We start from the raw sequence: 12964 nt of genomic DNA, 5'->3' as shown, positions 1-12964 counted from the left end.
AAGTAACAGCTGCTGGGGATAAAGAATCCTCCAGAGAGTTCACAAGGTTACCTATGCCACAAAGGGCCTACAAACATAATTCAAGACAGGAAGGATAACAAATCCTTGGCTAGGATGAAGAAATGTAAGACACAGGAAAAAGAACACATTCTTCTGTCCGTTGCTGAGAAGTCCTGAGAGTGGAAGTGCTGAGTAAGGAAGAATGTACGTTCTTTATTTTCTCAGAGGCCTCCTGGGAGACAGAGCTAAAGGAAAAGGGTGAGGGCAAAGCTTAAAACAGTCATGGGAGATGGTTGTGGAGCAGCCCAGTATGAGGCTAATGTAATTTCACAACAGAATCTGGTTTGAGAAGGGCCAAAGTTGGCTTAGGTATTGGAGTCTCCAAAGAAAAAAATAAGTTTAAATATAAGATAGGGCAAAGCAATGTTGTTACAAGATACACTGGGGGCACCAATGGGGATCTGAGTGCTTGGGCTCCCCTCTAGTAAGATGAGGAAATCAAAGGTCCAGCATTAAAAGAAACATTAGACACTGACACACAGTCACACTGTTGTGAAATTATATACCTGTATCCCCACAGTGCCAGGTGCCTGCTCATTCAACTCTGCTCAGCACTGTGGCTCTGTACCACTCTCAAGCAAGCAGAGTAAAATGGCCAAAGTTTCCTCTTTCAAGGTGTAGGAGTACTGTGTTCAAGGTATCCCTCTCATTTGTGCATGGGACCCCACTTCCCTGCATACCTCCCTAGACCTGCTGAGCTGCTGGGGAGAGGCCAACAGAGGCTTCATTCCACCACAGCACAGCCAAGGCAGCAGCTACCACTACGGATCACAATCCCTACGTGTCTCCAGTGAAGGCTCCAACCACTGCTGCACCACACACAGTTAACAAAGAACCAACACCTTTGGGAAGGGGCAAGAAAAATAAAATGTGAGAGCAAGCCACAGGAACCGTCCCAGACTGACAGTCACCCTGTGCTGACTGTGCAGCTACTGCTGATGCTCCCCCAAACTCTCTCCTGGGGCCTGAAGGGCAGGAGTCTGTGATGCAGACAATGGCACAAGAAACTGGACAGAATTCCTTCCATTTTGTACCAACATCCAACAGTAGCCCACAGAGGAAGGTCTGTGTGCCAGAGGTCTGTATGCCAGCTCTTCTGGAGTGAAGAAGCACATGTCCAGTCTCAGCACAAACAAAAGCACTCACCAGGCTCCTCTCTGAGATGCAGGATCAGTCCACCCCTATTTTTTTGGACAAACTCCAACATGCCACATGTATATTGTATATGAAGGGTTACAAGTCTAGAGAGCACATGTGACTGTCTAGTCATGTGCCCCAAACATCAGGGACCCACAGCCCAGAATTGCTCTGGACATCGTGTGTCTCCTCCATATTCTCGTCTCCCCTTGAACTCAGTTAAGCTCCCAGCATCCCCAGGTACTGTGGTACGGAGCTTGGAAAAAAGACCACTTCTGTCCAAAGTGTCTCAGCTCACTCCATTAGAAACCTTCTCACTCCTGGAACTACACAGAACTGTGGATCCCCACCACTCCCCTCAGGCCTCTCAGACCACTATTACAAACATCCTTCCCAGATTTCTAATTTTTTTCTACCTTTTCCACATTGTCCCAAGTGGTGATGGTCAGATCAGAGCCCACTATATATAAGAGTTTGGGGCTGTTTCCCTTTGTCATTTAAATTTATTTACACTGGACATCACCTACTACTTTCCTGCTCACCATCACAGGGCCGCTCGCTCTCTCTTTCTCCACAGCTGACCTTTGGCTTCAGTACCAGTGTGAATCATTACCAACATGAACTTACTTCACACTATTCTTTTTCCCAGCTATGACCACACAGGTTCCCAGACATTCCTTCAGGGCTGCACTGTTGATCTTTCCAACTAAGGATGCCAACTGCATACTTTTGACTCACTGATGCTATCTTCTAATTCATGTTTCCTTTGTGTGGATAGAAGTACAGTGGAAAGCCAAGAGAAGACAGAAGAATGCAGTTTTCACAAGGAAGAAACCTGGGCTGTCAACTACATCTGCTCTGAGAAGAGCCTCAGCAGGAATCCCAAACACGTCAGTGAACTGTGGGCTTGCTGATGGACTGGGAAAACAGCATGAACTCGATGGCGGGGATTTGATTTCCAGCCAGGAGGGCTGCTGCACTGGTAAGCAGTTAGGTAAGGAGTACCTAACTCCTGTGTTCGGCTGTGTTAGGGCAGGATACACCTCCCAGCAGCCTGCTGCTGTCCAATGCACTGAGCTCATTTTCTCTCCCCACCTGAGCTCATGCACAAGGCCAAGACCTGCAGCAGGGAAAGCTCAGCCCTGGCTCTGGAGCAGTCTGCTGTGATCCAGCATCTCTTCCCTTGAAGCAATTCTGCTCCTCTTTAGCATTTGTTGCAAGGAGACCAAGGAATTGTCCTAATTACATATGAAAAGCAACTGCTGTCTCCAAATTGCCTGCCTGACAGAAAGGGCCTTGTCAAGGAAAAACAGACCATGTAAGAAAAATTCTCATCTTCCAGGCTCTGAAAATGCTTGGTCCTGCTGCTTCACTACACAGAAGGCTGTACTGTCTGTGCCCCTTCCACCTGTGGGTCAGAATGGAAAAGGGGGTCCATGCATCACACCACACAGCTCAGCAAGCCACATGCTCGAGCAGCTTCTATGGTGCAGGTAAACCTCAGCAGCCAGCCCCAGCTCGCTGCCTCGTTCAGGGAGCAGCAATCTTTCCGCCTGTGTGCGAAGCACCAAGGCTTCCATGCACCAGACCTCCTGTCCGTGGCAGAGGCTGAAAAACACCAGAGAAACAGCAGCAAGCCTTGATTTATAACATCTGGATTCAATGCTGAACTCGCCTACCTCTTCCCACCAGAGACAGGACACGCTGAGAGGCCCTATCAGGCAGGACAGATGCCATGCAGTGCAGCCACACACAAGCTCAGCTCTACCCTGTCTTAACTCAGTCTCTCTAGATACAACACACCCACAAGCACTCACTTCCTCAAAATTTCCACAGCAAGTTCACTCAGCTTGTGACCAGCTGCAGCACCTCCTTAACCTCTTCTTCCCATACTCTCACTACTCACTTTGGTTCCTCCACTGCTAAGGGGACACCCTGTGGCAGCTCACCAAGACCTGCACAGGGCATCCTGCCAGCAGGACACCCCATTGATAGGAGCTCAGGCCCTACCCTGAAGGGATCTTAAGGGCTTACCCTGGCTAAAGGAAAGAGGCAACAAACAATTGCCAAAGATGGAAAAAGCAGTTACAGCCACATGGGGAGCACAGGCTCCGTGTGGCCTAAGGCTCCAAAACTGCTGGTACAACAGCCCCCACAGCTTGCTGCAGCAGCAGCCCAGAGACCTTGGGGATTCGGTGACGGAAACACTTTCCTTTTTTTAGAAGCAAAGCATACTTTGCACTCTCAAGCAGACAGTGGTCCCTGCTCAGCTACAAGAGCACGGGACAGAGGCAGCTGCAGCGTGCAGTACCGTAAAGACACTCCAAGTCATCCTGCCCTGAGATCAGCCAGCTCCTGAAGAGGCGCAGGTGGTAGGAGCAGTGATGCAGGTGATGGGCTAGGGTGGCATCCAAGGAGATGGTCCGGCTCGTGGCACAGTCAGAGGAAAAACGGCGTAGCAACTGGGCAACGTGCTGGTGCTCCAACACATCTGGAGGAAAGCGGCCATAGAGAGTGAGAGGAGAGGGGCAGGTACAGCTGGGGACAGAGAAACTGTGGAGATGTGGGGATGGAGCTGCCAGCACCAGGGCTGCTGGGTGAGAAGGACCCACACCACACACTAAGCCAAATCCCTCCCACAGCGAGCAGGTCAGGAATGCCCTTAAGGGTTACGTCCCCGCAGTGACACCAGGGCAGACCAGACTCTCACCCAGCCCAGGCACTGCCCAGCTCCAGCATAGGGCAGTACCTGAGCAGCGAGGGTTCATCTTTGCAAGTGAAAGTCTGAAAAGTGAATAAATTTTAGGACACATTCCAAGTCCAATGCAGTTCGGGTTTGGCTAGATAAGAAAGATCAGGCTCAGGGCCAGACTCGCCCTCCCACAGCAGAGACGAGAAATCCAGACTGCCAACAGTGTGTTCTAGTCCTGCATCCAAGCACAGCCAGGCACATCAGCACGTAAAGAGAGCAAATGGCCCAGCATCAAACGAGCAGAGGCTGTGCAAGGGACCTGAGGGACAGCAGGGTCTGACTGAGAGCCGAGTGATGAGAGTGCAGAAGAACAGAGCGAGCACAGAAGCACTGACCTTCCCTCTCTTTGAGAACAGCCCCGTGCAATCTTCTGTGATATCCTTGCATGGCAGACAAGACACCAGCATACAGGCATATATTCTCCCTATACACAGCCTCAGGACTCATGTCACCCAAGACCTGCGTGACCAGGGCATCTGGCCTGATGCTGTGCTTGACCACTACCCTGGTTCACCCATTCCATTTCACCACACAGAGGCAGCTCTCCAGAAACAAAATGCACTCAGAGCTGGGAACAGTTTTTGCATTCAATTTTTTGTAAGTGGTTCATGGGGTAAACATCCCTCCTGCTCAAAGCAGTGCCAATCCTAGACCAAATATCCCTGACTTTTGAGCTCTCACCTGCTGGACCCCTGTCTTTGTTTTCTTGATTAAGAAGCACTTTGCCATTAGAAATATTGATCGGACTTTCGGGAGAAACATGATGCCCAGTTTCACCCTGTCATATCTGGAGCAGGGGCAACTGCTTTACAGCATGTCTTAGGAAAGGCTGGAACTTGGTACAACCTTTGCAGGCAAGATAGAACAACACACCCTGCTGACATACACCATGTGAGCTCAGATGGTGTCCAGACATACAGACAAACCAAGCAGCTGGCCACTCTGAGAAAAGCAAAACCAAGCAAACACAGAGAATAGGTTCCCTCTAGTTATTTGAAATAGTAAAGCCACAGTGAGCTGCCCTTTTCCATTTCATCCGTCCTAAAACTTTGATTTTCAGAACAGTCTTCTGAATTCCATTCATCTTCCAGATTACACCAAGCAGGACGTCTTCATATTCACAAGTTGCCTTGATCACGTAAGGCAGAAATATTTGGTAGTGTTCAGTGATCTCCTTTGGTTCCAAGTTGTCTCAGCAGCAGGAGCCATGCAAGAGGAGGGGTACTGTGAAACCTTTTTAAAAGTATCTGTGCAAGAGTTGGAGAGTAAACACTGGTTCAAGGCACCTGCTACAACAGAGCTAGTGGCCTATAACCTCACAGACTCACACTTTGGTTGTCAGGTTAGTAGCAACATGGAGCAGAGATAGTGAATTAGCAGAAGCTCTGTCAGTTATCTGTCACCAAGCCTTTCCAGAGCTACAGGCAGGATGAGGTGAAGCAGGTGATGCCACCCCAGGTAGCACAATGCCCATCCCCTCCCCCCCAAGCCAGCACCGTCCACCAACAGCAGACGAGCGAGAGCTCTGGAGAGACACAACTCACAGGGTAACATCTGCAGAAAAGGTGAGCCTACCTGTGCCAGCGTCACCACGCTTGGAGGAACCAGAGGACCAGCCTAACAGACAGGTTTGACAACAGGAGGCCATAAGGCTACCAGTACTCCTGACATGAAACACCATGTGCACTTCCTTCTTTCCTACCGTACACTAGGCCCTCCTAGGTGACACACAGCTGTCCTAGGGCTATTCTTGTTTTCATTCTGCAAATCTGCAGTGTAGAAACTGAGGACCTAAGCTGCTGATGCTTTATGATATGGAATGGGTATCAGCCCCCAATCCAGTGGTATTCTCCCCCTGATCCCCACCCTCCCAAAAGGGAGCATGACAGAAGGCCTTAATGCCACAGTGGAGTTAAAGGCTGCTTTAGCAGCGCACTCACAGAGCCATGGCTTTTACCTTTTCACCTGGGACAAAAACACCTCAGGGGAAAGCAGAGGCACCACTGAGCAGTAACAGGGTATGTGTGAGCACATTAGTCAAGAGGAGACAATGCAGGAAGGTGAAGCATGTTTGGACACCAGATACACAAACACAAAAAAACCACAAGAAGGCTGAGAGGAGAACATGTGCAAAGGAAACTGAACGTGAGCATAGGGTTAGAAGTGTGAAGGAACATCAAATCAAGAAAGCAAACATACCATTAGTCGGATGCTTTGCAAACGACACAGAAAATCGTTTTACGGCTGGCATAGACAAGAGCTCTGAGGAAATAAAAACAGATCATCTCAGTTAACAGCCTGCTTCAAAGGATCCCCCGACCTTCATACACTTGGTTACCCTTTCAGGTTCACCTTCCTGACCCCCACAACGGCTGCTCCCACGGGCACTGCTGTAGCACCCGACACTCTGCCTGTGGGTCTGACTGAACCATTCTGCATCTCCCCAGCCCTTGCACCGCCCTGCCAGGGTCTCCCCGACACTACACACTCAGCCACACTCTCCATCACTCCCAGTCAGCAGCTCACACCTTCCCACCACACCAGGCTCAGTCCAGTGCAGAATGCAGCCAGGCCATGCTCGCAGCCACCAGAGCACACGGCCCAGCAAGTAGCAGCAACACAGGAAGATTGTTCTCAGGATTCACCTCTGCCCAAGGAAAACAAACACTGTTCTGCAGAGGGACTACAGAGTTCCAGCACAGGTACAGCTCAAAACAACCTCTTAATGCAAGCTCTACAGAGCTATTTATGAATTTTAAGGTAAATCACCTGAGTAGGGAAGAAGCAAAAGACCCATGAAGACGCCTCTACAGTTCTTTGCTCAAAACATTTCAGTACAGGGCAAGGATACGCCTGTCAGAGTGGTCCTCAGGCTTCTCCTGGCCATGCCCCAGGCCAGGCCAAGCTCTCCCATACAACTCACACATCCGAAAGACAGTGCAAGGACAGACACTGTGCATCTCATGGGGTGCAAACAGATAGGCTTTAAAGGACATAGATTAAGCTCCATATGCACACACACACACACACACCAAAAAAAAAAAAAAAAAAGCTGGAAACTTTTTTTTCCCACACACTGGAAATTCCTCAGCTATCATGAAAAACAACGGCCTGGATCAGACCATCTATATGTGGGATTTTATGTGAGATTCCAGCCAATCATACCTTTTGCTGCTATTTGGGATCTTTCAGGAAATAGTAGAAAACTCTTTTATTTCTCTTTCATGTTTCATGCATCCATTCTCCCTAGCCCACAGAGTCTGTACACCTATTCCTCTCATCAGTGCACCAATGCACGCTCCACACCCCCAATGTGCTCCTATAGCTACATGCAGTGGCTTGGCCAAATAATGTATCTAAACCATCTCTCATTGAAATTTCCTCCACTAGTGTACCAGCCCTAAAAATTGTTTTTCTTTCTTTAAACTCAACAAGCAGCACGACAATCTTCCCTACATCCCTTAGAAGTGTCTAGGCCCTGGAGCTGCAGTCAGTTGGTGACCATCTCCATCCCACCCACACCTCCCCCTGCCCTGAGGGCACATCAACTGAAATGGCACTGACCCAGTTTACTGGATCCCTGGCTTCAGGTAAGCCAACTTGAAATCACAACCATCCATGGACTTTCCCTCAGCTTGAGGTTGAGAAAACTTTCTGCTGAAGTGTTCCTTAGCCCTCCTCCAGCTCCAAGCAAAAAGACTTCAGAAATAAGGGCCCTTGAAACTTCCCTGGAACAAGGCAAGTTAACATTGCTGAAGTGCTATATGCCACACACTGCACCTTGAAGCATCACAGCCATGAAAAACTATTGAAGAGTACATGCAAAAACATGCTGCTTTTCAACAGCAGTTATTAGTTTAAGGAGTGTGAAAAAGGTTGTTCTCCAAGAGTCTGCTGTAGCTGCAGTGCCACTGACTGCAACCACTGTAGTGATGTTTGGTTTAAATTCCATTGCTCAGCATTTCAATAGTACTCATTTAAGCAGAAACATGGGCTCATTTCACATTCCAAACTACCTTCCCCAGAAGCTAAATGTCCTTCTGCCTGCTTGTTTTCCCAAGCCCCTGACTCCTTCCCCCCAGCTGCCCTTATTGCAGCACAGTGCTGACAGCACAGGGTGCCAGGGCATGCCAAGGAACATGAAAACAGAGGTATAACATCAAGATTTATAATTCTGAGCTGTGTTGGACACATGCTAGTCAACCAAGTCTGCATTTTAGGTACTCGAGGGTACAACTGCATCTCAGCACACAGAGACCTTGTCAGTGAATTTAGGCTTATGCAGCAGGAGTCCATGAGCTCAAATGCCTGTAGCCAGCTGCAGGCATGTCCTGCTACACAGCCTACAGAGACAGGCAGCCCAGCACCAGGACCGAGCAGATCTTTTCCATGCCCAGCTGGGCACAGAGCAGTCTCTGATGCTTTTCCCTGAGAATCAGTGCTGTCTTGTGCTCCCACTCCTTGCAGAGTCAGGAAAGAACAGCAGTCAGGGTCCTTGCTGGCCTTTTCAGCGGCTCCACTGTGACTCACACCCTGGTCTTGCGCCAAACATCGTGAGCTTATTCTGCAACCTGTGAGTAGCCAGTACTTGCTGCCTGGGGCAGCTCAGACTGGTACAGCGGGGTTGAGAACACTCCCACCTCACCCTCCCTGTCACTGTCATTCACAGCCCACTGTGTGCTAGCGAGTGCCCTGAGGTGAGAACCAGTTCCGTTTTCTCTTACACAAGGAAAGCAGCACAGGCAGCCAGTGTACATAATGGCACTTACAGGGTTCCAACAGGGCTGAGAACTGGTACAACGTCTTTCCATCCTGATTTGCTAGGCCATTTTCCTTACTTCAAAATTGGACAAAAATCCAAATGTACCAACCTCCTGTCTTCCCCAGATTACTGCCTTAATCCTCTTCCCACCTAGAAATCCAGCAGTGTTAGTGTTCCTTGTGATCCCAATAAGAAAGGCACTCAGATTCTGTATTGATTAAAATACCAAAAAGATAAGACATCCAAGACAGACAATCTGACATCTATCCACTCAAATGCTGGGAAACCTTAGGTGGATTTCCAACCTCGTCAGAGTATGCTGTGCAGACCCTGTCTATGGAGCTCCTCAAATCAGTGCCCCAACAAATGGTATGTGAATCAGTACCTAAGCAGTCTGAGTGAGTATCTTTCCTATTGGGACCACAATGGACACTTGCATTTATGCATTACACCCTCCAGCTGTTCCAGGACGGCTCAGTCTGTCCCTGTGCCCAAACTTCTTTGCAAATAACAACCCTCTGCTGCTCCCTGCACATGGCACCAAGTGCTGCTGGCAGGTCAGGGTGCAGCTGCAGCACCTGCACCCATGGGCATAGAGCAAAGTTTGTAACCATGGCCCCAATGCCTTCACCAGATTGTCTTGCTGACCCTCCTGGCAGTTTTTGCACAGAAACCAGACTTTTCAGTCCTTCTGCAGTACTTCATCCAAGCAACTCACTTATCTCAAGCCTTTCAGGCATATTGCCCTTGCTTCCTGAGAGCTACCTCAGACTCTGCTGCGTGCTCAGCCTTGCTCTAGTGCCCATTTTATCCACACCCAAGCATATCATTCTGCCTTTGGGATGGCTCCACCTTCCATAGGGTACTGTCCCAAAAAGAGCTTCATTTAGCATCAGCAAGATCACCAAGGTAAGCAAGATGATGTGATCTGCTGTGTTTCCATACCAGGACAAACCTATTTAATATCTCGACCAAAAAACTCCTCCTTCACAACAGCAAGTAGTATTAAAACATCAGACTAAAATCAGACCACAGCAATACCACACATCAGCCTAAAACTCCTCTCACAATGCCAGCTCCAACACACTGTCCTAGCAAGGATCACGATTTCTTGGGATATGGCAAAATTTATCATTGTAGACGCGGTGAATACACACATTCAACTGTCACCGTTTTCAGCAGTGCCAGTCTGTGCTGCAGGCGCATCTTGAGACACCAATGTCCACAAAGTACCACCCTGCTGCCAGGGAACACACATACCGTCTTTGTACGTCAGGCTGCTGGCAAACTTTTTGCCATGGCTGCGTGCGTAGTCCTGGAGGTTGGGGGCACTGGAGGAGCCTCCCAGCACAGTGGTGCTAAACAGCCCGGTGCACTGTGACCCTGGAAAGGCAGGGAAGGTGTTAGTAACACATACCCACTGCATGCAACTACAGAAAAGCAGGGTTAGTCAAAGGATGAAGAATGAACTGGCCACTTCACAAGCAATCTCAGGAAAAAACATGATTCCTGGAAGCACAGGGAGGCCATGTTCTCCATTCTAAATTCCAGTGCCAAATGCAGAGCAGATAGCCCAAACCTGAGCACCAGGAAAGTTCCTAAAACTCCATCCATGGGTTTACTTCCGTTGACTTCCTTGCCCTGACCTGGGAGAAACACCTTCACCCCCTTCAGGCAGCAAGGCTACACACCCATGTCAGAACAGTCAGGATGCCAAACCACCCATGTTCATGTCACAGAGCTTCATTGCTCTGCTCTTCTGCCCTTTCTCTTTGGAAAGCTCCTTTTTGTGTAGGACACTGAGGAGAGTAAAGAACTGTCTGATCTATGGATCAGACAGTGTGGATTCATCTCCTGTCAAACAAGCAGGAAAAGTACTGTCACCAGAGGGCTTGCGTTCACAAGCTTGTACTTCACAGACATGCTTTACTCAGTCATGTCTCACTGCTCCAGCATAGGAGCAACTGGTCCATGAATGAGCCTTGCAAAGCACCAGATGTGCACACAGCATGGAACTTTGCCTACCCACTGTCCAGGAACATGGCATGCAAAGTGGAAGGCAACCTCATTCCTGGGGCTTTGGCTTTGCTTCTCCAAGGCCCAATGCTCTGAAGACTGACTTGACTTTGTGCAATATTTAGGGAACACCAGGCATTTGAAAGAGGATTCTTTCCACTGACTGAGGAAAGCAATTGTGAGTCAAGACAAAACCTTATTATGGGCCAGACACAGCCACTGATTGGCTGTAAATTCTCTGCTAAACTGTCTTGCTGCTGTATTCTGTGCCGAGAATACAGACTGCTCGACCCAACATTACTCCCACATACAAAAGGCTTCCAGAAACAAGCAGGTTGATCTGGCTCCACCTTGTCTGCCAAAAAGCCTGCAACACTGTATAATAGTATTTATCTGGAACAGTGCAACTGTTACTGCTGTGAAAGAGAGACTGCCTACATTGGAAGCAGCTCCTGATTCTACAATACTGCATCATAGCATGATTTAGGTTGGAAGGAGCCTGAAGCTTCTTTCCCAACACCCCAGCAGGACCAACTCAAATCAGCTTGCTAGGGTTTGTCAAGTTGTCCATACCTCCAAGAAAGGAAATTTCACAACCTCTCTGGGCCCCTGCTCTAACATCTGGCACATTCACGGTGGGTGAAAAATTTGTTCCTCCCAGCTAATTGGAATTTCTTATGCTGCAACTTGTGTTTGTTGGTTCTCAACCAACCAGCACAGGGCTTTGAGGACAATCTGTCTCTGTCCTCTCTGCAACCTCCCATTTAGATGGGGAAAGAGCATTAAGGTCTCCAGTCCCCACAAGTTCTAATCTGAACAAGCATGGCTCTCAGTTTCTCCTCCAACGTCATGTGCTCCAGGCTTCCAATCTATTACCACTGCCCCCCAGTAGGCTCACAATCCTGATACACACACCCTCCATGCCCCAGCGAGCCCAGGGCAGGACAGCAGAGCTCAGGCACTCACAAGAGGTGAAGAGACGGAAAGAGCCAAACCCCTCAGCGGGACAGCTGTACTGCAGCTGATGCAGCCTAGCACACCGTCAGCCTTCCCTGGTGTGAGGACACATTGCTGCCTCACATCCACTCATTGCTCTTTGGGACACCAGCTCTGTGTCTGCAAAGATCCTTAAGCCAGAGCTTCTTTGGAGAAAACACAGAGATCCTGAGCATTGAACTGTTCATGTGTAAGCTCAGGCTGAGCTGAGGACATCTGCTCCTGGGGTGACCAAAAGGGTTCTTGCAGCACCGAACTGCAGCTGCTCCTGCACTGCAACACTGCTGGTGGCTTTCCACAGCACAGACTAGCACATACGTGCCCTTGGACATAAAAGAAGTCTTGCCTGCAGGGTCACTGATACACAAGCCTTAGAAAATTTCCTCCTAATGCCTTAAATTGATGCTAAGTACGGACTCAGCATGAATTGGAATCTGTCAGAATACAAATGAAATTTTGTCATGCATCAGACAGGATGATGCTCCTACTTGCACTTCCACGGTTTAAAAACAAACAACAAAAACCACCCAACAGATTCATTTACTGGCAGATAAAAATGGAACATCAGAGTTTTAGGACTGTATATTTTGAGCAACCTTGTGCCGTTAATCACTAAGCTAAGGATACCCCAGTGTTTCTGCTGTCCTGCTGCAGACAGAGGCATTTTGCTAGTGCCCTTAAGCCAGAAGAGAATTTACAAAGACGACTCCATGGACAACAGCAATCACTTACAGTGAACTCCAGGAGACGGCTGTACCCAAAGTAACCACACACACACACACATACACACATATCCTAAAGAACACAATGGCCATTTGGATTTAAATGTAGCAACACGTGCTAGAAATTCACTGTATGTGCTGGATATTTCCGTGCATTTAATTTTCATATGTTCATTCAATGTGTCAGATGTTTAAAAATAGTCATTCTTGGTTTCTGTCTGGGAATCTCAGCACAAGGCTTCATGCCACAGGCAGTGCACCACCTCTACTGCTCGAACAGCCAGCCGTGATTTTACTCCGTTTTGAAGGGTTCTTGTAAGCAAAGAAAGGTACTGAAACTTCTCTCGGCTTTTCAAGCTAGAAGCACACACACTACGGCAAACAATTCACAGCAATGCACTTGATGCTGCCCAGAAAAATGTGTCACACTCCAAAGCACAGACAAAGCAAGCTGCAGCCACCTATTTTCAAAATTACAGTGGAGGCACTGTTCTGGAATGTATGGCAGCAGGGCAGGGC

At 48.7% G+C, this 12964-nt stretch overlaps 1 protein-coding gene across 10 annotated transcripts in view; it reads right to left on the bottom strand.

The window, feature by feature from the left end:
- The window catches only part of PPIP5K1 (diphosphoinositol pentakisphosphate kinase 1), a 44986-nt gene that overhangs the window by 4255 nt on the left and 27767 nt on the right, over positions 1-12964 (bottom strand). For 2 of the 10 annotated variants that reach the window (XM_032123065.1, XM_032123058.1), the window contains 4 exons: positions 9972-10094; positions 6149-6211; positions 5525-5566; positions 3509-3688 (listed from right to left, as the gene is read on the bottom strand). The exons of 1 other annotated variant lie outside the window; for it this stretch is intronic. In XM_032123065.1, coding sequence (XP_031978956.1) covers positions 3509-3688; positions 5525-5566; positions 6149-6211; positions 9972-10094 — 408 coding nt within the window. Of the gene's footprint in view, positions 1-3508; positions 3689-4924; positions 5197-5524; positions 5567-6148; positions 6212-9971; positions 10095-12964 lie in introns of those variants that run through there. 7 more of the 10 variants (XM_032123067.1, XM_032123061.1, XM_032123057.1 and 4 more) reach the window with 6 other exon arrangements.

This window comes from Corvus moneduloides, chromosome 13 (genome assembly GCF_009650955.1).
Source record: "Corvus moneduloides isolate bCorMon1 chromosome 13, bCorMon1.pri, whole genome shotgun sequence".
Taxonomy (NCBI): Eukaryota; Metazoa; Chordata; class Aves; order Passeriformes; family Corvidae; genus Corvus; species Corvus moneduloides.
The sequence above is the reverse complement of the archived record's forward strand: the minus strand, read 5'-3'. Positions and strand labels throughout refer to the sequence as shown.